The sequence below is a fragment of the Spermophilus citellus genome, assembly GCF_964194105.1.
Source record: "Spermophilus citellus genome assembly, chromosome: 10".
Taxonomy (NCBI): domain Eukaryota; kingdom Metazoa; phylum Chordata; class Mammalia; order Rodentia; family Sciuridae; genus Spermophilus; species Spermophilus citellus.
In genome coordinates this window covers 134,651,346-134,677,713 of record NC_138197.1, presented here as the reverse complement: position 1 = coordinate 134,677,713, position 26,368 = coordinate 134,651,346, and the positions used below count along the sequence as shown (strand labels likewise).

Here is a 26,368-nt window from a genome sequence, read left to right as displayed (position 1 = left end):
GGGGCAGTGTGCCTGTGCCTCACGGGGTGGCCCACAGAATCCCATCTGCCCCCTTGAGAAACGCGCGGAAATGACCTCTAGCCTGTGGAATCGTCCCCGTGCAACGTCTCGGGGCTTGAACTCCTTTGTAGAGCTGGGGGTGACGGATGACGGATGGTGGGGGACAGAGAACACCTATGAGTCCCCGATGGGATTCACAGGTGACATACTAGAGGAAGACGGGACATTGATCTGCCATGGCCCTACACATGCTTGGGCAGGTGGTGGTCAGGTGGGATGGTCACATGTGGACCTTGCTGCGGGCTCCAGCGTCCTCACCACATGTGGGCACTACAGTCGCATCCAGAACTGGCCAAGCCTGGAACCTGACCTTCCACTCGCTCCGTGGAAGAGAGAAGCACGGACCCGAGAGCCTGCTCAGGGGACGGAGGGGCCCAGCCCGGCCTTCCCATCCACGCCAGGAGCGGGGAGACCCAGGCTCAGGAGCACTAGCGGCACCACCCAGGAAATGTGCGCAGCCCACCCCCAGGAACCTGGCCAAAGCAAAGGGGAGGGGCGTAGGAGGGGCTCCTGGCCTCCAGGGTTACAGCCAAGCTGGACGTGTGTCCCTTCCAGGAAGGTGCCCAGTGGGCTCCAGGGAGCTGAGGGGAGAGGAGTGAGCTTCGCTCCCTGGGGGATGGCACGGTGGGAAACCAGAGCAAATGCACCCGTGGACTTTGAGCTGCTACCTCCAACAGAGGCCAGTTACCCACTCACAGAAAGCCTTGGTGGGCAGCGCACATGAGGTCCCATGGGAAGGGAGGGGAACAAAGGCCATCAGGTTGATTCCAGTGACCTGGGTCAAGAGGAGGGCCAGGCGCCTCTTGGAGGGGGCACCTGGGAATTCAGGGCCCAGGCTCAGGGTCCTGGGGCTCTCAGGTGTCAGCAACGGTCCACAGGAGACCACAGCTCTCCTCTCCTTCCTGCCACCTGTGGGGCTGGAGCCGAGCAGCCTGCGCCTCACCCAGCCCCTAGGTGTACGGCCTCAGCTCCCTGGTGGAGCAGCTGCTGCCCGCGGTGGGAGGCCCAGGCCTCAGCACAACTCCCCCGCCTGGAAGCAGGATGGAGCCGGCGCCTTCTCCCAGCCGGGCAGATATTTATGGTTTGTTAATGTTACTGCGAACCCCTCTCTGATGAAGCCGGCTGGGGTTGTATAAATCAGTGACCTCAGGTGGAGCACCAGGACCATCACTCGGCCCCGCCAGAATTCCTGCTCATCAGCAGAAACACTGTCACGGCCGCCTCGCTGGGGAAATAACTCACTGGCTGGTGGGGGTGAACCTCAGGCTGCCTGCACTGTCCCTGAAGCCCTGTGCTGTTCCGGCCCCTGCACAGGCGGGGCTCAAAGAGGGGCACTCAGCTACCAAGTGCTCAGGAGAGTATCCCAGACCTCCCGGTCACCCCACAGGTCCTGAGGAAGTCCCACCTGCTCCTTCTCTGAGACACCTAAGTTCAGGGTCTCCGGTCTTGGGACACCAGAGCTAGATCCAATCTACTCTTCCAGAACTTTCTCCTTCCTGACCACCTCACATTCCCTCACCCTGTGTTCAGACTGGAGCTACCGCCCGTACCTCCTTCACTTTTGTTCTTTTCTTTTCACAATGCTCCCCTCTATCCCACGCACTCCTGTTCATCCGTCAGTACCCAGCTGGAACGACCCCTTCTATGTGCAGACCTTGACCCAAGTGCCCATGTGCAGGGCCATGCCCGTCACACTGCTCATGCTCGCTGTAGCAGGCCTGGGCACAGGGTATGCAGGAGCGTGAACGAATCCTCCTCCCCGCTCAGGAGACCTGGGGAAGCTGTGGCTCAGGAACCAAGGGCGGACTCCACCCAGCCCTGCACCCCCTCTGCACCGAGTCATGGGCCCCTTTGGAAATGATGCTGTACACTGCCGTCCCCCAGGCCCCGGAGCAGGGGGGCGAGTGGTGTGGAGCAGGAAGGGGGAAGCCGGCCTTCCAGAGTGACTGTCAACACCCAGAAACTCCACTGCACGCCTCCATAAGGTCACTGATAAATTATCACATATTACATTTTAGGTTGATAAGCAAATCTTATCATCAAAGTGTAATGACACTGTAAAAGACAGCATGTCCCTTTGTCCCATCCTTTAGTTCACACTGACACCTCATTTCAGTTCCTATGACGTAGGGAAGAAAAATTTTAACTTGGCAAATCAACGGGAATCTCCTAGGAGCCACCACTTCCAAGCTCTGCCCTCCCCTGAGCCCTGTGACCATCTGGGGCCAGGGTCAGCTCCCCCATAAGGTGGTGCCTTCTGCCCCCTATACCACCCCTGAAGTGCCCTGAGGGTTGGCCCCAGAGGATCCCACCAGCCCACTCCCACCTGCCTACCTGGGAGCCCTGGGCAGTGCTGGGCACCTGGCCTTGAGTGTGGTGGGATGCTCTCCCTCCATCTTCAAGACAGATATGCTAGTGGCCCAGGGCTACTGCAAGCAGAGGTGAGGGGTTTGCCGTGTGCGGGAGCCTCAACAGGGTTCAGACCTCACTGCACCCAGACTTGCACCATGAGCCGAGGGCCTGACCTCAGCCTCGTTTCCTCGTCTGTAAAATGGGTGTTATGTGGAGCAGAGGCGCTAGCACGAGACAGCGAGCCGCGGGGACCCTGCACGGCCTTGATCCCTGGAAAGACCTAACCTGATGTCCAGACAGCCGTGCCAGACCAGGAAGCTCGGCTCAGGGGCTAGGGACACGTTGCGAGGACCCAGAGGACCTGGAGGGCTGAAGCTCAGTGACAACACCTGCAGCAGCAGGACCCTGGGGACAGCTTGGGAGACATGCCTGCCTCCTCCCCTTTCCTTATTGTCCGACTCTGCTGGTCTCTGCTGCTCTCATTATGGAGAAGCACAGGTAGACCCACAGCGCAGGTATGCTCCAGGAGAAGCGCAAATCTCACACATATCGGTGCTTCTCAGCCTGCCAGGCTCAGGTGACAGCACCCCGCCCCTCCTCGGAGACAGCTCTGCAGGGCCCAGGCCCCTGAAAGTCAGTGATGGATGTGTTTTTGATATCTTCTAAATTGCCTCTAATTTGGAAATTGTGCTCCTTAAACAGCTCAATTTAAAGTTGTGATTTTTAAGGTTGATCATTTTTCCCTCTTTCTACCACTATTAGCAGAATGCCAGAAACATTTCTAGCAAATTATTTGAAATTGGAATAAAAGCAGTAAATGGTCTCCAGGGGTCTGTGAGAGAGAACAGAGAGGGCCTGGAGTGGTGGTGAGGGAGTCGCAGAGTGCCAGCCAGGCCGCCACGCCCACCGGCTGTGCCCCGCCCACCCCACCTCTCCCCTGGCCCGCCAGGCCCACCCCACCACCTCCTTCCTTCATTCCCCTTGATGCCAAGCCAAGCTCACTGGACCTGGACCCTTGGCCATCCCTCTTCACAGACCTGAGTGTGCCTACTCAAGTGTGACCCAGAAGGCACCTCAGGCTGCAGCTCCCCACCTTGTCACCACAGAACTTCAGGACCCCGAGTCCCACTGATGTCTCTCTGGGAAGCCTGTCCTGGCTGGGGTGGCCTCAGTGCACTGTGCTTGTGCTGCTGGTCCCAGCCCCCAAGGCAAGCCAGCAGGGGCTGCAAGGCCAGGGCTGGAGCCGGGTCCCTGCCAGGAGGAGGGCAGCAGGCTGCAGTGCGTCCCTTAACCCAGGAGGAGGGTGGGGACAGGGCGGGTGCAGGTCCAGAGGAGAGCGAGCGGCAGGCTCCCCAGGCAGCAGGGGCCCATGCAGGGAGCACCCGGCAGAGTGGACTTTAAGGACAGAGAATTGCCAAATAGAGACATTCTGGGCAGAAGGAGCAGAGGGGGCTAAGACAGAGGTGGGGACAGCCGCTGTGGCCTGACAACTAGAAAGCAGGAGCCGTGCTGCAGAGGATCCTACAGGAGAGGGTGGCACAATGCTCAGAGGCCTCGGGGGCTTGGCAAAGGCAGAGGTTCTGTAGATGGGGTCCCTGCAGGTGAGACAGGTCCTGCAAGCCCAGATCTCCATGTACATCTGGGACCCCTGGGGAATGACTGTTGGGTGCAGCGCAGGCCTAGCACAAGTGGCCACCCAGAAGGCACTGGGGGACAAGGACTACGGGGGCAGGCTCACATGGCACAATGCCACCCACTGACTCCACCCTCAAGCAGCACTGGGGGAGACCTGAGACAGGCTGAGTGGGGACACTGGGCCCTGGGAGGTGGTGCCCATTCAGGAGCAGAGGGAGGGGGGTGCATGCACCAGAGAGCAGCAGACCCAGCCCCTTCCTCCTCCAGATGCTGATGGGCAGAGACAAGCACACAGTCCAGGCCTCAAAGGGGTGAGCCTGGATGGAGGAAGCAGAGCAAGGCCGAGCACCCTCAGGGAACGTGTGGGGACAGAACTGGTGTCCACTCAGCCTGCTGTCCAGAAGGCTCTGGACACTGCAGGGGTACGTCCCTGAGGACTCTGCTTGTTCCCTGGGTCCTCCTCGCTCTCCCTGTCCTTCCCCTGCCGGCCCCTTCCTCCCCACCCTCTCTCTGGAGTGGACAGTGGTCACCTCTGGACTTAGAGAATTAAATTTCTGGAGGACTTAGAACTTACCTTGGTTTCCAAGGCAACACGAGAACAATTCACGCTTCCCAGCCAAACCCAAGACAAGCCCAGCTTTCCTCTACATTATGGGTGGCCAATTGTTTTTAATAGCCAGGTCAGCAGGAGCTGTCCCTGGGTCCCCTGTTCTCATAGCAATCCCAGATGGGGGCTGCAAGGGCAACGGTCACTAAGAGGCTTCAGGAGGTGCTGACCTGGAAAGGGGAGAGGAGATGCCCTTCCACCACTGTCGCCAGGAGGACGAGGTCTGAGCTGAGACGGTCTCACTGGACAGATGACAGAGTGCAGGGCTGAGCAGGGCAGGCGGCCAGGAGGCGTGCTGCAGAACGCTGCTCAGGAGAGAGCACGAGGCCCAGAAGGCACGAGGCCATGGGCGGCTTAGCTGGACGCAGAGGTTCTCCAGATCTGTGGCATGGGAGAGCCTGGTGGGAAGGGTGTGGGCTCTGACCTGCTCCCAACAAATGCCTGCAGTCATGACCGACAAACCACCCTCCCTGCCCCCAGGCTAGCCCCTCCCCTCCTACTGGCAAGATACCTGCTCCCAATGGATCACTGAGGCAAAAGCTGGCCAAGCATCCCTGGGCTTTAGCCTCGACAAAATGGGGACCATGTGAGGTGCCCCAGGGTCACCATGTGACGGAACAGCACTGGACTGAAGAGCGTAGCTCAGCCCAGGTCAACCAGGGCTCCCTCCATCCCAACACAGGGCCCTCGGCCAAGTGGTTGGCTTCTTGGGCTTTACTCATTCAGCAAGGACCAGCCACCTGCCTGACCCTGTTCCTGAAGCTGGGGACAGGAGCAGGTAAGGTGCAGCCTGCTTCTTATGTCTGTGTGTCGGGGGGCGGGCAGCTTGGTGGGAGATGGCCATAAACTAAAAAAATGTGTCCATGACTGTGTTCTGCAGAAAGGAAAACCAGGTGAGAGGGAGGGGCGCCGGCGGCCTGGGAGGGTAGAGTGGGCACCTCCCCAGGACCAGGCCCTCCCTCCCCAAGCTGGCTGCTCTTCTGAGCTGAGCCCAGCTGCCCAGGGTGGGTGTGGTCCTCTGACACATGTCCGTCCCCACGTCAGAGACAGACGGCCGGCAGAGATGTGAGCTCAGGAACACAGTGGCAGAGGAGGGTCTGCCTCCACCACCCCACCTCTCCCAGAACAGGAGTCAGCCACCAGCCCGCCCAGCCCTCGGACATCGGCCCTCCACAGCCACAGCTGAAGGCTCCAGGGTGGGACTGGCTTTTTAATTTTGAAAATAAATTTGAAAATTACAGAAAAGAAGATGAATAATTTAACACACACCCTCATATCCACAGCCCAGGATTAACTCCTGTTAACATCTGGGTGCAACTGAATCACCATGTAATAAGAAATAAGATATGTATATAGATGTAAGTCAAGCAAATACCATTAAAAGATATACAGATATACAAATATGCACATCATGTTCATTAACATGTAAATGCAACACAATTGCATCAATGTCTAAAAACAAATGTGGCTGGTGCCCTCTGGTCCCCACCACTGCCTCCTCGCTCTGGAGGGACAAGCATCCTCCAGCTCCCTGCCTTTTTTCACACCTCCACAAGGATGCACGTGGGCAGCTGGGTGTGCTCTGGCCTTTGCAGGAAGGGTGGGGAGCCCCACAGGGTGCCCACCCCCCCCCCCTGCAGTGTAAGCGAGTCTCTAGACGCTTGGTGGCTCCTCTGAGCCTCTCATCTTCTGCACAGGGGTCAGGAATAGCGTCTCCCTGCTGGGCAGGCACTAGGGGCTGAGATGGCCGTGGTGAGATCCCCAGAGACACCTGTCCAGGGTGCACCTGCCCCCAGGGCCGGCTGGCTGAGCACTGCTCTCGAACCCTGTGCAGGCTTCCCTTTTCCTCAGCGCCGTCAGGCCTCTCGCAGCCCACAGGAGCCCCTGCTGTTCCTGTGGTCCCATCCTACCACCTTGCCATTCCACTCCACAGTGCTCTCCCAGGAACGGTCCAGCCTGCTGCCAGTCCCCTGCCTCCGTCCTGCAGCACGCACCCTGCAGAGTGACTCACAAGCGAGATTTGGGGGCTCAGACTGCTTCATTTGCTTCTCTGTGGGGCTTCAAGGTGGCTCTGGGGTGCCTGCCTATCTGGTCCTCCGAGGGAAGAGTTCCTGCATCCCACCTGCCCCTGCCCATGCCCCGTAGGCCTCCTGGCTGAGGTGCATGCCCACCGCACTCCCTGTGAGATCCCTGCTGCCCGCCGCAGCCAGGCTCACCTGGCCTCCTGAGCTTTTCAGTCCCAGTTCTCCTCAGCAGGCTTCCTGGCGTGTGGTTTGTGACATGTATGCTGGACTGCCTCTGCCTCCATCTAAGATGTCATATTCTGTTGACAAGCCCCGCCCCCACTTCTTTTTGTCTTAAAATAGAACCCACCCCAGTCAGGGTCACTAAGCCCCTTGCCGGGACACAAGTCTTAATGAACTGGAAAGTCTGTGCTGGAGGACTGCTCCCTGAGCTCCATCCAGCCCAAGAGGGCAGGCGGCGGCCCTGCGGCCCTCCCACCCGCCGGCCCTCCCACCCGCGGGCCTCACCTGGCTGACAACGTAGGCAGAGGCTGCCCCACAGCCCCGTGACAGCCAGCCTGGGAGCCTTGTCGATGCTCAGCCTACAGACTTGATGGAAAAAATGAAGAGAACCAAAGGGCAGCAACCCCCCCCCACCACTCCCGGCCCAGGCTGGGCAAGGGCCAAGGTCGCAGGGGACATGGGGGTCTCCCCTGGTGTTACACGGCGTGGGTTAGACAAGTGCACCGTGGCAGCCATCGTGCAAACTTGGTGCTCTGTCTGTCTGTCCTGCCCATCCCAGCCCCTGGCAACCGCTGGTCTTTGACTACCGTTTTGCTTTTTCCAGAATGTCACTTAGGGAATCCCAAGTGGAGCCCTCCAGACGGCCCTCTCTCGCTCAGCAACATGCCTGTGACTTTCCTCTGTGCCTGTTGGTGGCTTCATGGCCATCTCCTCTTAATGCTGAAAAGGATTCCCACACATGGCTGTGCTACCGTTTGTTTACCCACTTACCACAGGTCGGGGGCCAGTGGGGGCCATTGTGAATAAACATTAATCGGCAGGCTTCTGTGGGCTCAGAAGCCTTCAGATCAGCTGGGTCGAGTATCCAGGAGCAGGACGGAGCCCCCTAAACCTGGGAGAAGCTCCAAGCCGTCTCCCAGGGTGACCGCACCATGTGCCTGCTGCTCCGCGTCCCTGCCACTGCTCGGGCGCTCAGTGTCCTGGACCTGTCACCCTAACAAGGCCTAGGGCATCTCACTGCTGCTCCAATTACCATTCTCCAAAGACACCTGTCACCGAGCAGCTCTTGATATGCTCCTTCCCCATCCCTACAACCACTTCCATGAGGTGTCTGTTCGGGTCTCAAGCCCATTTTTAAATGGGGCTTCTCGTTTTCTTACTGTTGGGATTGAACGTTCTTGGTATAGTTTACGTAGCAGTTCTCTATTGCTCAAGCCTTTTGCAATTATTTCCTCCCAGTCCTTGGCTACTTCTTATTTTCTTGCTGCTTTTGGTTTTTATGATCTCTGCATTATCTATAGTTTTGCCTTCCTCTTAAATTTTTTCCCCTTGGGAACTGTCTGTTATTCAGCAAACATTTATCTGACTCCAACTGTAGATGGGTGCTGGTTCTGAGCGCCAGAGGCAGCCAACCTGAGGAACAGGCCCAGTTTCCTGCCCACCTGAGGGTTACGCTGCTGGTCTTTTCTAAAATGCAACTTCTGCTTTGGCCAGTCTTTTCCATTATTTGTGTTTCCTTTACAATCCAATGGCATCTGTTTCTGTATCGTTATTTGAATCAAATCATCTTGTTTTTTAACCTGTTCCCCAGGGGTCCACTGCTTTCTGCAGAAGCCCTGATGCGGCTACACTTGTGGACAGGCCAGCACTTCCTGGTGGCTCGGGGGTTTGCTCACTTGTGCAGGCTGTGCCACACCAAGGCAGGCCATGCCAGGGAGGTTCTCTGAGCATGGGAAACACTTTCCCTGTCCTGGCTGATGTGTTTTCAGTCACACTGTCTTCTGGTCAGTGTCCCTTATATTTATTTTCCTTCAAAAATCTTTTGCTGTGTCTCTTTTCAACAGTATGCCCGATTTTATTGGTTTTCAAAACTATATAACATACTCTTTTGAACAGGTGATCAACATTTCCTATGTGACCACACTTTTCCTTGCTCTTTTCTACTCCCTGTCCTCTCAGTTTTGACATTCTCTTCCTTTCTCCTCTTGGCAGTAAAACACCATTTCTGTCATTTAAAAAGTTATCTTTAAATGATTGTATCATTTCTTCAACTTCTACTGACTTTAAACCAGAGGAGTAGGTCTTCCTCTCTCTGTGAGCCACTATGGGCTGGAGATAGGGGTAAGTTATCTGGTAGCAGTGACTGAAAAATCCCACTTCCAAAAATCCATAAGAGAAAGTATTCAAATGTAGCTATTTCTCACAGTCATATTTGCAACAGTAAAAAAAAAAAATCCACTTGATGCATACGGGAATAAACAAATTATGCTAATCCATGCAGCTGAATATCATGCAGTCATTAAAATCATGTTTTTGAGGAATTTTAATGATAGGAGATGCTTCTGATGTTAACATAACAAGATATCCTGCAAGGTTTCTGTCTGGGCTGCAGCAAGAGGAAAGGAGGAAGGAGAGGCGATGCCTCAAGGCGGCTGCAAGAGGCCAGGCGTGCGTCTGAGCAGCGGGAGGGCAGAGAACCAACCTGCCCACAGATTGACCAAGTCCAACCACTGCAAGTGCTGGAGAGGTGAGAGGCCCCCAGATCCTACCCTGCTGTTGGAACCTGACCAGGAGAAACTGCTTTGCCAGAGGGTCTCTATCCCCGAGCACAGCAGTCCCCCCACATGGCTTGGCAGTCCCACTTCAGGGTGAAGAGCATCCTGACCCTGGCACATGCCTGCCTGTAGGAGATGTGCACACCAATGTTCAGAGCAGCGTTATTTTGTTGCCACAACCAGAAATAGGCTGTGTCCTCTGACAGCAAAATGCATAAACCATCCCACACTCACATGATGCAGAACCTCACAGCAATAGCAAAGAAAACACAATGTCACCAGAAGGGTTGGGCAGAAAAGGTGTTCATGAAACAGCTTGTGCTGTGCGATTCCCCTGGCACTACATTTAAAGGCAGGCAACACTGAACTCTGGTTGGAAGTCAGGCTGGTGCTTTGGGGAAGAGAGCAGGGGCTACGGGATCTAAGGTGTTCTATGTCTCAAGTTACGTGGGGGTCTGCCTTGGGATAATCCACAAAGTGCTGAATCTGGGTCATGTCCTCTTCTGATATATTTGCAACAACAAATTTGGGGAAAAAAAACACAGCCGAAAGGAGGGTATATTGGCTTTTCATTGCTACATAACAAATGATCACAAACACAGTCCTGGACCTCACAGTTGCTAATTGATGGAGCCGGACATCTTGTCGTGTGTTTTTCCCGTTTAACTGTTAGTATTGTGAACATGCTATTCATCATTTGGGTTTTTTTGTTTGTTTGTTTTTTGTAAACCGCCTATTTTCTGTGCCCATTTTTATTCATTTCCAATAGCTGTACCTACTAAGGAATTCAAAGGTCTCACCTCAGTTGCAAATGTCTGTCCAGACCGTGGTTTACCAGGAACCTCTATTTACGGAGGCTCTCTGGTGTCCTTGCAGTTGCTCCTATAGTGCACCTACAGATATTTATTGGTAATGTTATACACTGTTTGTGCCACTGGCATCATGTTTAGAGAGCCTTTGCCATGCCCAGTTATAATAGTTGCCTACGTTGACTATTTTGGGGGGGACTTAGATTTTATACTTAAATCACTTTGTATAGAATTTACTAGGGGATGTGATTGATTTTCTCTAAAATAATAACCAGTGTACGTGCACAGGTTCACTGCCGGGCTCTCCCTTCTGTCCCGTGAGGCAATGTGGGACTCTGTGTCATGTTGTGTGGTGCCCTGCTATTTAAACTGCAACAGCTCTGTAGTACAGTTTGGAATCAGGCAGTGTGACCTTCCTGGCTCTGTTCTTTTGTTCATGACTGCCTTGACTACCTGGGGTTTTCTGTTCTGCATGAATTTTGGGATTTTTTTCTATCTCAATGAAAAACAAAATTGGCATTTTGATTGCATTGATTCTACAGATCACTTTGAGTGGAATGGATATCTTAACAATTGTCATTTGTCCAATCCATGAACATGGGATGTCTTTCCATTTATTTTTGTCTTCTTCAATTTCTTTCAGCAATGCTTTATAGTTTTCAGTTAACAGATCCTTTACCTCTGTGGTTAGATTTATTGCAATTTTATTTTTGCAGCTGGTGTAAATGGGATCGTTTTCTTAATTTCTTTTTCAATAGTTTGTTGTCAGGGTATGGAAAATGTTACTGATTTTTCAGTATGATTTTGTATTCTATGACTGAATTCATTTATCAGTTTTAAGTCTGTGTGTGTGTGCTGTTTGTATAACCTGTCATGTTGTTGGCAAAGAGGGACAATTTAACTTCTGCCTTCCCCATGTGGATGCCTTTCATGTTTTCTCTTGCTTGATTGCTCTAGAGAGAGCTTGCAGTGCCACGTCAAGTACAGTGGTCAAAGTGGGCATCCTGTCCTGTCCCTGGCCTCAGAGAAAAGGGTTCCAACTTTCCACACTGAGCACACTGTTGGCTGTGGGCGTCTCAGGGCCTTTGCTGCGCTGAGGTACATTCATTCAATAGCATGTACTTTGATTCAATTTTTCATCATATAGTGAATTTTGTCAAATGACATGTTCATGTGGGGTTTGTCCTCCGTTCCATTAACTAACGGGGTGCATATTCACTGACATGCCTGTGGTGAATCCTCCTCCCATCCCAGGAAGAGATCCTGCTTGATCATGAGCCTTTGAATGTGCTGTGCTTTTTTTTTTTTTTTTTTTTTCTTGCTAGTATTTTGATGAGGATTTTTGCATTTTTGCTCTTCAAGGATACTGGCTTGTGATTTATTCTCTTGTAATGTCCTTATCCAGTTTTGGTATCAGGGTAATTTAATGTTGACCTGGTTAAAAAAAAAAAAAAAAAGCTTGGAAGCCTTCCCTCTTCTTTGACTTTTTGGAAGAGTTTGAGGATTGGTGTTAGTGTTAGTTCTTTTTGGTAGAATTCACCGGTGAAGCCACCTGGTTCTGGACTTTTCTTTGATGGGAGACTTTCTAATCAGCCTTAATTGCCAGTGGCCTGAAGGTTCAGTCATGGAGGTGGCTTCGTGTACTCACTCTGCCATCTCTTGCTGAGGACCTCCCAACCAGGGGCTGCAGGATGGGTCTGAAGAGGCCTCCAAGCAGAATAGGGCAGATCTGAGCAAATGGCCCTCTGGGGCTCAGTGCTTCCCTGGAGGGAGTCCAGAGCTGGGGATGAGAGGGCAGCCTGTGTGGGCAGCAGAGGCCCGAGGGAAGGGTACACTTCAGTTGTCTGCCTCAAGGAAGCTCCCCTGCACCCCAGGCTGAGAGCAGACCTGCTGGGGCGAGGGACTGGCACACCGCTACAGCCCAGGGTGGGTGGCACCTGGAGGCTTGGCTCTGAGCAGCCTGAGATGGCCTTTCTGCAGCTCGTCCCCATGTCCTAAAGGGAGTTGGTCTGCTCAGCTCAATCAACTTGCACACAAGCCCTCTACCCAGTCGTCCTTCTGTAACCCACATCACTCAGACAACTTAGGACTCTCCCCTCCCAACAAGGCTGCCCTGGCCAGGGTCTGGCTGCCCCAGGGTTACCTCTGGCCCTTCACAAACAACAGCAGAGCCAGCAGGCCAGGTCTCATCTGTGGGTCAGTCTCTGTTCTGTAGACCACATGGGCCCCACCGGGTCTAGGCCTGTGGCCCACCCTCAGCTTGGCCCACTTGGTCACAGGGTGAAGGAGTAAGAATCACCAGCCCACCCATGAGGACAAGACCACAGCCCATGCCCAGGCAGCAAGCAGCAAGAGATGGCAGAAAGCCAAGTGCTTCTGTGGGAGGATCCCAAATGTGGGGATGCAGACATGGGTACCCAGAGAGGCATGGGGGCCTCAGGACTCCTAAGAAGCCGGGGCTCATCAGGGCTGTTTCAGTGATGCGGGGAGGTGCAGGGTGTGTGTGCATGCCCAGGGAGTTCCAAGGTTGGGAGGGATGGCCAGATCCTGTCCCAGGGGCTGGCCTGGACCCTGACACTGTAGCAGCTCCTGTCCCCCAGCAGTGCAGAGAGTCCTGCTACACCACCTTTCAAGTGTGCATTCCTCCCCCAAGGTCTCATGGGTGTCACTGAGTTCACAGAGCTAATGGGCCCAACATGGGTCCTGGCATCAAAGCATAGTGCTAGGTTAGGGCCCCTACTGGAAAAGTGAGTCCTCAAATCCCAGGCTGCGCCATAGGCTGCACTTGGCATCTTTATTCCTTGTTTCAAGCACAGCACATTCCAGACATCCCGGAACAGTTCAGGACACCTGCTCAGCATCAGGACTATCACCAGGCCCCTCACACCCAGCGTTTCATACATGAAATACAGACAGGACAGAATTTGACTTCAAGGACCCTTCCCCTTTGAAAAATAACCTGCCACGAAAGGCAGGTGTTTTTGTGTGCCCAGCTCTCTGGTTGTGCAGAGCTCTGAGCTACAGAAGGGGAAAGTGCAGGGTGGGTTCTGGCTGAATAAGATGGGCTCCCCACAGCCACAGGGATGGTTCTTCCTGTAACTGGACAGCCCTCCCCTGCCCCTGCAAGAGGAGCAGGTAGAAGAGGCCCCTTGAAGCTGGCCTGGGAGGACCCTGATCCTGTGGAAATGGCCTCCATCAGGTCCAGGACTAACTGGCCCCTCTGCTCAGTACTGTGTGCTAATTTCCAAGATGATTTTAACAGAAGCAGGAAGATATGCATGTCACACGTCTGGATTCCCACAGCCTCTAGGCAGTGGCCAGGCACATAGGCAGGGGCACTGCTGCCCCTAAAGGAGGGACAGATCTGAGAAGTAGGCAATCATGGGTTGCTGAGGGTAGGGCCCTGTCCTGGCTCAGGGTGAGGGAGGCTGAGGCTGCCCCCTCCCCGTGGCTCAGTGCCCCAGGGGGTGTCCTTGTCACCTGGAGGATGTGTGGAGGCAAGTCCTGAGAGCGTGGTGCAGCAGACAGCCCCAGCAGAGCCCAGGAGCGGTCAGCACAGCGAGCAGTCAAGCCCACTCACCGCAGACCAGGGAAGCACAGCAGAGCTGCTGGGAGCCCAGGAGACCCTGAGAAGCTCCGCCCACTAAGCTCAGGCAGCTTGGAAGAGGGCCCCACGCAAGGCCTGGGTTACAGGCCAGTTTGTCCTGCTCTGAGAAGAGACCCCACCCCCAGGGGCTACTGGACGGACATCACAGGATCGGGGACGCTGGGGGGGGGGACCGTCTCTTTTGAAGATTAAACACGAAAAGTAAGGCAATTGAGAGAGGCCTCGCTCTGCCCCACGGCCTCCCCGGGATCTAATGCCTGACATCAGCTTCCAGCCAAGCTCAAACCAAGAAAGGAAACACCCCAGGGTGAAGGGCTGCAGCCCAGACACGGCTGGCTGTCAGAGGCTCTGTGCACGCAGAGATCCAGCTGACGCAAGGTCCTGCTCAGCATCTTGTCCATATTTTATTCTCTTTCACTCAACAGAATAGAACTTTTGCATCATGAAGCAGGTCTGAGATGGCTGCCCTTTCCTCCGCCTGGCTCCTGGACAGCAGGCCTGAGAGGGTGCCTCTTGGCTGCCAGGTTAGGGTTCCAGGGTGGACGTTTGGCAAGGACACTCCAGGGACAGGGTGAGGGGGACTCCTGACCCATCTTTGGCCCCTAAAGCTGGGACCCTCCCTTAGCTCTCTTTGGTATCTCATAAAACTGGGGCTGCCCCACCCCTCAGCCCTAGACGCCTGGGCCCACCCTGGCAAGTCGCCTGTAGGAGGGGCTGCTCCCCAAGGCAGTGCTTGGCCAGCGCCTGCTCAAAGGGGCCTTCAGCTGGCCGGGCAAGGAGAGGACGCTGCCCGCACAGCGAGGCCACTGTCACTGGCGCCAGGCTCACTTCTTGTAGTGATTGGGAGCATCTGCAAAGACGAACTTGAGGCGGTAGGCCTCAGCCAGCAGTAGGCTCATGTCCTCGTCACCCCAGTGGGCGGTGGGCAGGTTCTGGAGGAAGAGAAGCAGCTCCTGTGGGGAGAGAGACAGGCAGGTCAGAGGAGGGCGGCAGGGGCTGCAGGTCAGGGCCTGAGCAAGGGCAGCCACCAGTGGCTGCGAGGTGGGCACAGGGAACTGCAGAAGCCTCCCATCCACACCCACCCTCCACGCCAGCAGTCCTCTCCTGCTCACTCGCAGCTTGTCCTGCAAGGGGCTGCTGAGCTGCACCTGCCCACTCTTCACAGCAGCGGGCCATTGACCTAATCCCACAAAGCCCCAGGGAGGCAGACATCGGCACGCCCAGGGGCACACTGTGTTCCAGAGGCCCGGGGGCAGGTGAGCGTCTGAGAGGTACCGCTCAGGCAGAACTGGAGCACACATGCGCAGGGACCACAGGGTGGAGCCAGGAGCATGACAGGACCACCCGGCCCTCCCCTCCACAGCTGCCCTGTGCAAAAGAAAGTGAATCAGGTGTGTGGAGGCACCGGGTGTCAGCAAGGCCAGCTGCATCCCCAGGTCCAGCTGAGCCGCTTAGACAGTGCCACCTCTGAGCCCTGCTAGCTCCTCTGTGCAGACAGGGACCACACGTATGGGCCACTGCAGCACCTCAGCACCAGGCACGCACATGCGGGGCACACACATGGGCACACACGGGGCACACACATGGGCACACACGGGGCACACACACAGGCACACACATCAGACACATGGGCACACACATGGGCACAATGCATACTCAGCAGTGCCTGTCACTGCCCCTCATTTGGTCCTTCTGGCTTCCAGGAAGCAGGAGCTCTGCTCTGAGTCCCCCATACTGGAGCCCCTTCTGCTAGCCTCACACTCCAGGCCAGCAGTGAGCCATGTCTCAGCCTGGACAAGCTGTGGAGATAGTCACACAACCATAGGACACAAAGGAAATGTCTCCAGAGCTCAGAGTTTAGAGGCCAGGATGCAGACACTGGTGACAGACACGGTGACCTCCTAACTGGAACTATGGCTGAGACTCGGCCCACCCCCACCATGCATCCACAGCGCAGCCCCTCCTGCAGCCCACAGCCCACGTCCAGAGCATCTGTGACCTCACTAAGGACACGCTGGATTTCAAGGGACTGTGATACCTAGTATGGCTTGGCAGGAGTGGGGCTCCGAGGGCTGTGTAGCCAGGTCAGCTTCCTGGACTGGGGTCTCAAAAGAGGTCCAGGCCAGGCTCCTCCCCATGAGGCCAGGAGGACTTCCAGAGGGAGGTACTCCACTGTCTGATGGCCCTGCTGAACCTGGTCCTAGAGAGTGTCCACCCGAGGCCCTCGGGGCCACCTGCTCCTCCCCAGCCCATCCAGAAGCAGGATGGAAGTGAGGAAGGCAGTGAGGCGCCACGGTGCTGGCACAGCCCCTTCCCAGCTCCTGGCAGGTGACAAATGACAAAGGGGGCAGCTGGTTCAGGCTGCCAACACCATCTGTCAATAAAAGGTTCGGCCCAGCGAGGCTCATGCCCAACCTGAGGTAGCCTCTGGGGCCCTGCAAGGTTGGTACAGGACAGGTGCTGCAGCCACTGGCTGGCCCGGAAGTGCACCCCCTGCCTTCTGTGTGGTCCCCGTCAACGGCATGTGCCCCTGACCCTTGTTCTCCTTTAGAAGTGAGGCTGGCGCTATCTCCTCACGGGCAAGATCAAGACAAGCCGAGCTGTCCTGGTGCAGGGCCTGGTACAGTCCCAGCTGCCCTTGTGACCACCCACCACTGGCCCCACCCTGGGTGAAGTAGGGCCCTGGCTGTCCCTGAGCAGTCACACACCATGAGGGCTACATGCTAGGACACTCTTCTAATTGTCGTTTTGCTATGGCTGGGTGCCAATTCCCCCCATTTCCTTTGCATTTTGGATACTTTCTATGGGCCTTTAAATTGAATTCACAGAGCAAATTTCACCGGCAATATGTCCTCAGGGACACATCAACATCAATCTGCTGTCTTTCACCATTAGATGCAACTTACACGGATGCCAATCCGATTCCGAGCAGGTCATAAATAAATACCTTTGGTTTTATTTTTAATCCACTTCGCTCCGTATTATCATGACCTCGCTACTCGCAAGGTGAGAAGCAGTGCCCTCCCATCACGGCGGCTTACCCACTCCACTGCACACTCAATTTCAGAATCTAATTTAGTCCCCAGGTTCGCTGGATGGAGGGAGAATAGAAACGCCCAGTTCCTCACGGCCTGTGATGCTAAGGAAGGAAAAATCTATCCGGGTGACCTTTACAGCAGGCAGAGAACACAGACAAACACACCCTTAAATACAGATCTCTTTTAAAAGGCTTGTCTTATTTATGCGCCAGGCAGCGGCATCTCCAATCTGGGTAACATGGCACATTTATTAGCCCTGCGCTATTCTACATTACCCACCTCATGCAGGTCCATAACTCACAGAGCCACTGCCTGCGCATGTGACGAGGCTGCAGCTTGCCCTGGACCACCCCGCACTGTGTGGCCAGGGACAGGACTGCGGGGAATCCTCCAGGGGCCTGGTCCAAAGACTGCAGGTGGCACTTTCCCTGTCAATTCTTCTCCATAATCAACACCGACCCCCTTGGTGGCTGTCAATGTTCAGGGAAGGCTTTGCTCCCACCTGTGATGCTGAAGGAAAACAAGGCAGGCCGGCCCTGCAGCCGCTTCCCAGCCTCTCTGTGTCCGAGGGACTTGGTAAAGAGCAAATGATGTTTACAGCTTTGGCTCTTTGCTGCCAAAGGATTTTATTTTTCCAGAGTCAAACTCGTCACAGCGCCATCTACACCATTTGATCACCTCGACACACAGGCCCTTTCAGGAAGGACAACGTGGTGACGCGGGGTCTGTAAGCACGGGCAGCGGCAGGATGGGCAGAGATCACAGATGAGACACCAGTGGGCACCACCCAAGCCCCAGCTCCACACCAGGCAGCTCCCCACAGTCACGGCCTCCGTGAGCTCACCTGTTCCGGAGGACACACTTCCTCCACTGTATCGGCAGGCCCCTGTGTCCCTATGCCGCCCAAATGGCATGAGGCGCTCGGTGGAGGTCAGCGAACATCATAGAAAGGTGAACATAGTGCCCCAGGTACCACCAAGGGCCAACTGGGCACCCACTGGCTGGTGCACAAGGACCAGGATGCAAACCCACCCTGCACAAGCCACATGCTCTGGGCAGGTCCCTCACTGGCTGTGCCTCAGTTGGTTACCTGTAAAAGGGGCGACAAGAGCCCCCCTTGGGCTGCGCAATGGGGCTCCTATCATGAAATCAGCACGTGACCACTAGTGGTGGATGCGCCACCGTGGCAGGAGCCATGGCAGCCGCGAGCTTCCAACCAACTACTGTCCACAGAGGATGCCGAGCCACCCAGCAAACAGGGTCTCACTGTGCAGAGCACTGAGGAGGCAGGGACAGCATCCTGCTCTCCCACAGAAGCGCCTGGACATGGCAGGGAGGAGGCAAATGTCTGGGGGAGGAGACGCCATTACAGGTGGGTGACTGGGCTGGGGCTGCCACACTGCCCATGCACCCACCCTGCACCTGTAACTCCTGGGAGGACACACTAAGAGATGTGGAGGACAGTGTCCTTTAACCCTTTGGACTAGACCTTCAAATTCCAACCTCAGATGCTAAATAAGCCATATTTACTTTAAAATATTCCCGAATAACTGACTTAGGCATCAATTGCTGAGCACGTAAAACAAGAGGCCCACCCTCATCCTCCCCGCACAGCGTGGGGATAACCCATGCCAGCTATCAGGGCAGGGTGTGCATGGCCCAGGGGCACAGGATCAGTCCATGGGAGGCCCGATACCACCACAGCCCGTGATGTGGCCTCGTGTGCAACAACCCCCACAACCCTTCCGTGTGGATGAGTGACCTGGGCCACCTGGAGGGGGACACTGTCCACTAGGCCTATAGGTCTAGGCACACGCCCCTTCCTACACTGAAGTTAAAAGGTCCCCTTCCTGTAAAAACTGTGACCATGTGGCCCTGGGCCAAGAGGAAGCTGACCTTCCCACTGAAGGAGAGGTGTTCTAAGGACACCCAGTCACCATGACTGAGACCTGCTGGACTCCAGGTAAGACACATGGGAACAGCAACAGAAAAGGGGATCAGAGGGTCGAAATTCAGTCCCTGGGGCGTGCCCAGGCCTCACTGTGGTTGAGTGCAGGAGGCCAAAGGCCAGTGCCAGTACTCAGGTGGGACCATAGGCAGGGCCCAGCACTGCACCTTCCAGAGGGACCCCACGTGAGGGCTGAACAGAACAGAGACACCACCCCAAGTTTTGGCAGCTGCAAGACCCTCCAGGGACAGGTCCTGACACAACACAGAGCTACCGGGCGGGCAGCCAGCCGTGTCGGTCACAAAGGGGCTTCCAGTGCCACAGTCGGCCAGGCTCCGCATAGGCTCTCAGGCACAGGAAGCAACCCTGGCTCTGCTCCCCAGGGAGCACCTGTGGACAGGAGCACGCCATGGACACCGTAGCACGCTGCCTCTCCTGTGGCCACACAGACCCACAGGCCTGCACCTGCACAAGACACTTGAAATCACCAAGAGCTGAAGGGTAGTTGCCCATCATGGCCAGGGGAACGTGGGGATTTTCTTTCACGAGCCCACATTCTGATCTTTCAAAAGTACACACACATTTGTTCATTAGAAATGATTCAAGAGAGAAGCAGAGGGACTGCTCTGAGTCAGAGGTGGCCTGGCTCTGGTGCAGCCAGGGGTGTCCAGCCCAGGAAACTCCTGCAATAGTCTCCGCCCAGTCACGGGGCACTAATAGTGGAACAGAGAGGAAGTTGTGGCATGGGAGTCGCTGCCGGGCAGGTGGACTGGCTCCACTCCAGCCCAGCCCCATCCTTCAGCAAACAGGGTGCAAGGCCCAGGCCCTCTGTGCCAGACCTTCTTCATACAGAGTGTGGGTTTGCGACTCACTGGGTGGCCGCTCAGGTGGAGGCCACCTGAGTCCAGCACACGGTGTAGCAGTTAGGCAGCGCTGCCTGCAGGAGAAATCGACAGGAAGAACAGACAGTTCCTAGTGCTTGAGGCAAAACCAAGTGTGGGGCTGGCTGGCCACAGGGTGCTCGGCCTCCAGGTCTCTGGCCATGGCCGGGGGGCTGCTGAACATCTCCAACAGGCGGGGGAAGAGATGAGATGTAGGGTCCGTGCAGCCCCACCCGATGTTGAACATTTAATGTGAATGAAAGAGGGTGGAGATTCTCTTCAGTGACTTTATGTCGACTGTAGGGTCAGATGATGGCACTGGATGTGCTGGGTCCAAGCAAGTATTTTGTTGGAGTCAATTACACCTGCTTTTCGTTTTGTTTCAGCATTTCTAAGTGGCTCCCGTGATACTTTGCACTTTCAAAGTGATGCTGCTCTCAGTGACGCTGACACGCACAGCCTACACGCCCCAGTCCTTGTGTAGGGGGAAAGCCCGCAGGTGCCCGGACAGGGAAGGGCCAGGCAGCAGAGGCCCCACTGGTCATCCCGCTCCTTGCACACAGCAGAAAACACCCAGAGGTCTGCTCAAAGGCCACTCGAGTCAGTATACAGATCGCCTGCACCCAGGGATGAATGAGCTGACCATGACGGGCAGGCACGAGCTTAATCCACTCTGCGCCCTACGCCCTGCGCCCCGCACCCCTGTGCAGCCCCCACAGGCAGCCTGCACAGGTCTCCTGTGTTCCTCTGAGGTGGCCACTTGACAGGGGGGTGGAGTGTCCACTCCAGGACCCTTCCCTGGGACTCAGTAACCAGCAGAGCAACCTCAGTGCCCAGGAGGCATGTCTTGTGCCATGAACAGCATCTTACGGGAGGAGCTATGGCACCCCTTACCTTAGACTGGGCCAGGATCCACCAAGGCCAGCAGTCCTGAGGCCACTTCCTGTACCCCTCCCTCCTGTCCCTCTGGGTTCCCCGCAGGAGTCAAGAGTGTAACTCTGACAGTTGATTTCTTTGACAATCCAGTTATTAGTTTGAAATCTTGTCAAGTTCTGGACCAAACCAGGGCTAAAAATAGCAACACAGTGACAGGCAGCGGGGGCTGGATAGCACAGCCAGAGCTGGCCATCCCGTGGGCTGACAGCCCTTGGAGGGTGAAACCAGGTGACCTCTCGACAGAGCAGTCTTCCGAAGAGGGCCTGATGGCACAAGGACACACTGTCCTTGTGATTAATTTTGTATTTTTGCCAAAAGAAGACCTCTGGAGCTCAAAACCAACTTGGCACGCAGTGGCCCACAAGCTGGTGCGGCTGAGGGCCTTTGATCAACACAGTGCTGCCGATCCTCACTTGGCGATTAGCGTCTGTTTCATCCTGAGCAGGTGGCCTGCGTTGTGGACCCAGGCCAGGGATGCTGTGGCCATGTTGTCCCCAGGCACCAATCAGGAGGGTGGTGAGGCTGCAGGGAAGGAGAGTTTGGTGCTTATCTATAAAGCAGCAGGCTCCGCAGCCCTGGCACCTGAACCTGGGCACACGGCTCACAGCAGCCACCACTCCCCAGGCTGAACCAGACACGTTGGCCACACTGCCTGCAGGCAGCGCAGGGGCAGGACCAGGTTTCCCAAGGGCTCAGGAGGGTCAGCCCCACACCCTACTGGACCTGTGTAGGGACCTACAGCATCTCTCCTGGGAGCCTCACCTGGCAGCCTGTGGCCTCACTCTGGTCCTCCCATGACCCAGGGGCCCCTGCACCACCCTCTGGTGGACCTGGAACCCTGGCCCTGCAGCCACTCCTCTCTGGCTCACCTTCATCACTCTGGCCACCTTTCCCGGCCTCCTTGGCAGCCCCGCCCTGTAAGGCCCCGGGTGCTGAGGTACCCAGGGCCTCTCCTCTCCTCTGTACCTCTGGGACACTGCTGGTGTCCCCACTTCCACATCTCTGCCCGGCAACCAGCTTCCCAGATCCCAGCCCTGCAGGTCCTGTGGCTGCCTCTGGCCTGTGTCCTACCCCTGGCCACGTCTGAGGCATCTCAAACTGAACGTGCGCCCCCTTGGTGGCTCCTCCCTCAGCCGTCCCTGCAGTGCCGGGCACCACTGTGGTGGGGGAATGGCACTGAGGCGCCCACCCACATCCAGCCCCCATGGCCCCTGCAGTGCATCTCCACATGCACCTCCACCTGGTCACACCACCTTCCCACATCACAGCCCCAGCCCATGTCATCCTGCAGGACGACCCTGCCGTCCCACTGGCCTTCCTGCTCCCACCCTACCGGCACCAGTGACCCACAGCCAGCACAAGCAGGGACACGCTTCCTTCTTGAGGCACAAGTGCAGGCACGTGGCTCTGCTCTCTAAAAGGTTCTGAGGGCTCCTGCTGCACGAGGAATGGGCCCCACAGTGCGCTGACGCGCCGACCGTCCTCTGCCACTCCGCCCTGGTTAGGAATTAAGTTAGGGCTGGGGACGCAGCTCATGGCAGAACACTTAGCCAGACAGCCTGAGGCCCTGGCTTCAATGCTCAGCACCCCCAAAACAAAAGCAAACAAACTCAGGGGTAGTTCCTCTCTCCTGCCTCAGGCCTGGGAAGCTTCTGTTGGCATTAGCAGGAACAATTGTGGTTCCCGCAGGTCTGCAACGGGACTCAGAGAATCTACTCCCAGCCACCCAGCTCAGGCAAGCTCCCGGCTCAGCAACGAGATGCTCTGTGACTGCCCCGGGAGGTCTCCTTCCTTCAGGTGACAATGGAAAGCAAGTCACGGATTATAAATCAGGTAAATGCACACTGAGCTGCTGGAACAGACTCATCTGCAGAGCATAACAGAACCAGGAGTGGTGACAGCACCACCTGTGACACCCAGCACACACAAGAGCTTGTCAGCTCCTCAGATGAACAGAAAGGCCACCAGTCAAGAGGGAAGGCTGTCAGGAGGCACCAGCCAGGAAATGGCCCATGGGGTACTCGGCAGGTGTCACAAGTCATGTGGATCCATAAGGACTCGAGGGAACTGCGGCCTTGTGGATGAAGAGCTGGGGTGATGGCAGAGATGGAAGCCCTGACAAAAGACAGACTCTTCTGAACTGGAAGCTGTAAAGCCTGGGATTAAGGAGCTCAAGGACTCTCAGGAGCAGGCAGGGGCACACAGGGAGCCTCCCAGGGCCCCTCGCCCTCCTGGTGACTTGGGCAGCACCGGCCGTCCCCTGCCTGTGACCACTCTCCACTTCCCCACTGCAAGCTGTTCTGTGGGCAGGTGCCCTCTGCCTGGTAGCTCCAGGATCAGAGCAGCGCAGGGCAGTTGTGGTCAGGGACGTGAGTTTAGAGGGGTGCTTCTGCACGTGACAACTGAATGCTGCAGCTGAGGACACCTGGAGAGACGAAGCCAGTTTAAGATAAGGACGTCCAGAAACAGTTCCGAGGGCCACTTGGCAGGGCCTGAGTGGGAACTGAGAGCAGCTCTTGGCTGGCAGAGAGCACTGGGGTGGCTGGAGAAGAGGGTGCCCAGAGGGAACACTGGTCAGCAAGACCAGGCAGGCCTGGGGCACCACCTGCTCCCACCAGCCATGGGTCCCTCTGTTCCCATGGCACCTTCTCCCACCCTCCGCACGTGCTCACACTCACTCATATCCATGCACACCTGCCTGCAGATGCACCTTCCGATCCAGCCTCCTGGCCAGCAGCTGACTGGGAGAAACTTCTGAGGAACCCAACTGAGGTACCAATGACCGCTGATCTCAGAATGCGGCAGAGCACTCAACAGAAGAGACACCTCATGAGTACAAAGGGACAATGGACAGAACAGCAGCTTCCTGGGCCAAGCTGTCATGGCCCAGAGGAATCCTAAAGTGGGGGTGCCGCCCAGCTTGCAGGAAGGCCCAGACCCACAGCTGTAATATGCACCTCTGTACCATGTGGCACACCTGTGGCAGGAACTACTGTCACCACCATGGTACTGTTAGGAAGCTGGGTCCCAGCAGGGTCACTACTGGTCACTATTGGCCAAAAACCTACAATCAAGGAGCAGGAACAGAGCCGCAGGCTGTGGTGACTCTGCACAGATCAACACGGTGAGACACCACAGCACAGGCCCTTTCCCAGTGCAGGGCCTGAGGACAGAGCCAGCTAAGAGGTGACACTGCTCTCCACTTCTGCAAGTGCCTGAGGTCCACAATGACCACTCGACAGGCCTGTGTGGGCTCTATGCCCCTTACTCACTCGGGTCCTCCTTAATCACAGGACAGGAGGAGTCCTCCTAGGTGAGAAAGGCCACCTTTGACCAAGGAGGCTTGAAAAGACCTTCAGAGGTACCACCTCCCAAGGAAGACCTGGGGGGCCAGCTCTGCTTGTTGTGGACCTCAGAGGCCCACGTCCCACTGAGGTGGAGCCCCCACCCCTCAGAAAGGCCACGAGAGAGTGCCAGGGGGCATCTGCTGGTCTCGGGCGCCACCTTTGTCCCAGTGACTCTAAAGACAGGCTTCCAAAAATGCATCTCATCTGGCCCTCCCACCCCGCATGCACAGGTCCTGCTCTCTCCGCCCCAGAGAGGACAACTGTGGGTCTGCTGCTGCGTGCCTCCTGAGACAGGGGCACATCCCAGTGGTCCCTGTGAGGGCACAGAGGGGATTCGCACACAGAGAGGCCAGAGGTGGGGTGAAGAGCCACAGTGCCCCTTTAACTTAGAGAAGACCATCCACTGTAAGTAGGCTCCAGGATCAGGAAAGCCAGCTTGGACGTCATTAAGTCCTCAAAAAAGCAAACCTCTGAAAGCCCAAGAGCCACAGTAGCCACACAGACTTCCTTAGCTGCTTCCGTTCAGTGTTGCCCCTTCTGGAATCTTCCTCCTGCACTCTCCACCATGGACATCAGCCTGTGAGCTCCTGGGGCAGGGCTGGCCAGCTCCACTGTGCCTTCTTCGCTACCCAGCCCACCAGGGTGGCAGGGCAGCCCCGGGCCGACCACACGCTGCTGAGCCAGCCTGACCCAGGTGGGTGGGCAACGCTCTGCACAGGCTGGAGCTTCTGCTCCTGAAGAAGGGACACTGAGGCCCAGTGCGGGGATGAATGTCTCGAGGAGTTTTGCTAAATGTCTAATTAAGTTCCTAATTTTAGAACTTTCGGAAAATCATCTGAGGAAACAAATAGAAGCTGCAGGCCATGCCGCTGAGCAGATGTATGCTCACGCAGACTGCACTAATGAGGCCTGGGCCATGGCAGACCACCCTAGGCTCCAGAACCTTCCAAGTTTCCTGTCACAAGGGCATGTTCCCCACCAGGCCACCAACAGGTCACTGGACATGGCTACCAACATCAGCCCTGCCTGCGCCCCCCCCACCCAGAGAGAGGGGTCCCTAGTGCCTCGTGACCTCACGTTCTCAGGCAACTGGACAAGTAGTGGACACTGACCCTGGGCTGGTCAGGGACAAGTGTGACCTTCAGTCTTCTGCCTCACTCCCCTGCTGGCTCTCCAAGAACCTGAACCAAAAGCTGCACAGGAAGCTGCAACTGGCCAGGGTGAGAGCGGGAGGGTGGTGCTGGGTCAGGGATTGTTCCTGCCGCACCAGAGGCTGGCTGCGAAGCCCAGCAGGCAGAGGAGCCTCAGGGGGGTCCTGGAGGGAGGGCTCCGCACAGCCAGCTCCAGGCCCCCAGGCTCAGGACATGGTACTCACCTGGGATGAGCTCCCTGGGGCCCAGCTCCAGCAGAGCCTGGAGCTACTGAGGGGCAGCTGTCTCGCAGCCAGGACCACCACTGCCTCAAGCACCTTCCTACTGCTCTCTTCTCATGCCATGCGGTCTCCCTTCCTGCCCGTCTGTTGTCCTGTGGAGGTCCCCTGGTCGGAGCTCCCTCTCCACAGCAGGTGTGCAGCACACGAGTCACATGGTGTAGGAGTCTGTCTCGGGGAGGAGCCTCCTGAGGGACTCCCCCTTCCCAAGGGTGAGGCGGCTCCCAGGGCTGGTGTTGGTCTGTTTCTGTGAAGACACTTGGTGTTTCCCTGTTTTCCTTTCTGGCTTTGACACTGGTCCCCTGCCTGCTGGAAGCCTCCCCTGGGATCAAGGTCCTTTAGGTCCTCTTTCCCGGCATAGCCCAAGGAGGAAGTGGGGGCTTTCCTGGCCCTTTCAGGATTGGCGGAGTGGGGGAGGGACCTGGCTCACACAAGCTCCTTGGACACTTGCTCTCCTCTCTGAATCAGCCCAGCCTGGTCCTTAGGCTGAGAGCCAAGTCCCCGTCATCATGGACCAGACCCCAGTGCAGCCCGCCACTGCCACTGGGTGGCATTCTTGTTCATGACCCTGGCCCAACTCCCTGCCAGCAGGTTTGGAGCTGGCCAGACTGTCTGTGCCTGCAGCTCAGGCCATCCCCACAATTAAGGAGAAGCATGGAGTCCGGCACGGCCATCCTGCGCAGTGTAGCTGCTGACAGCAGAGAACACTCGTGGTGCTTGAAGACAGACTGGAAGGCAGCATGTGTGGCACAGTCTTGCAAGGCCTCTCTGAGGACACCGTGTGACCTGGGGACCTAAATCAACACTGGAAGCTGGTGCTGAGGGTGCGCACACTGGAGGCCAGCAGTTCCAGGGTCCCCTGACAGGTGGTGCCACACCCAGGAAGGCTGGGGGAAGACAAGCGTTGGCTGGAGGCTC

At 56.4% G+C, this 26,368-nt stretch overlaps 1 protein-coding gene across 3 annotated transcripts in view; it reads right to left on the bottom strand.

The window, feature by feature from the left end:
- Positions 1–12,821: 12,821 nt before the first annotated feature.
- Positions 12,822–26,368, bottom strand: part of TBC1D22A (TBC1 domain family member 22A) — a 309,293-nt gene continuing 295,746 nt past the window's right edge. For all 3 annotated transcript variants that reach the window (XM_081311235.1, XM_081311236.1, XM_081311237.1), the window contains one exon: positions 12,822–14,824. In XM_081311235.1, the coding sequence (XP_081167361.1) occupies positions 14,696–14,824 (129 nt within the window). In that variant the 3' untranslated portion in view covers positions 12,822–14,695. The remainder of the gene's footprint in view (positions 14,825–26,368) is intronic.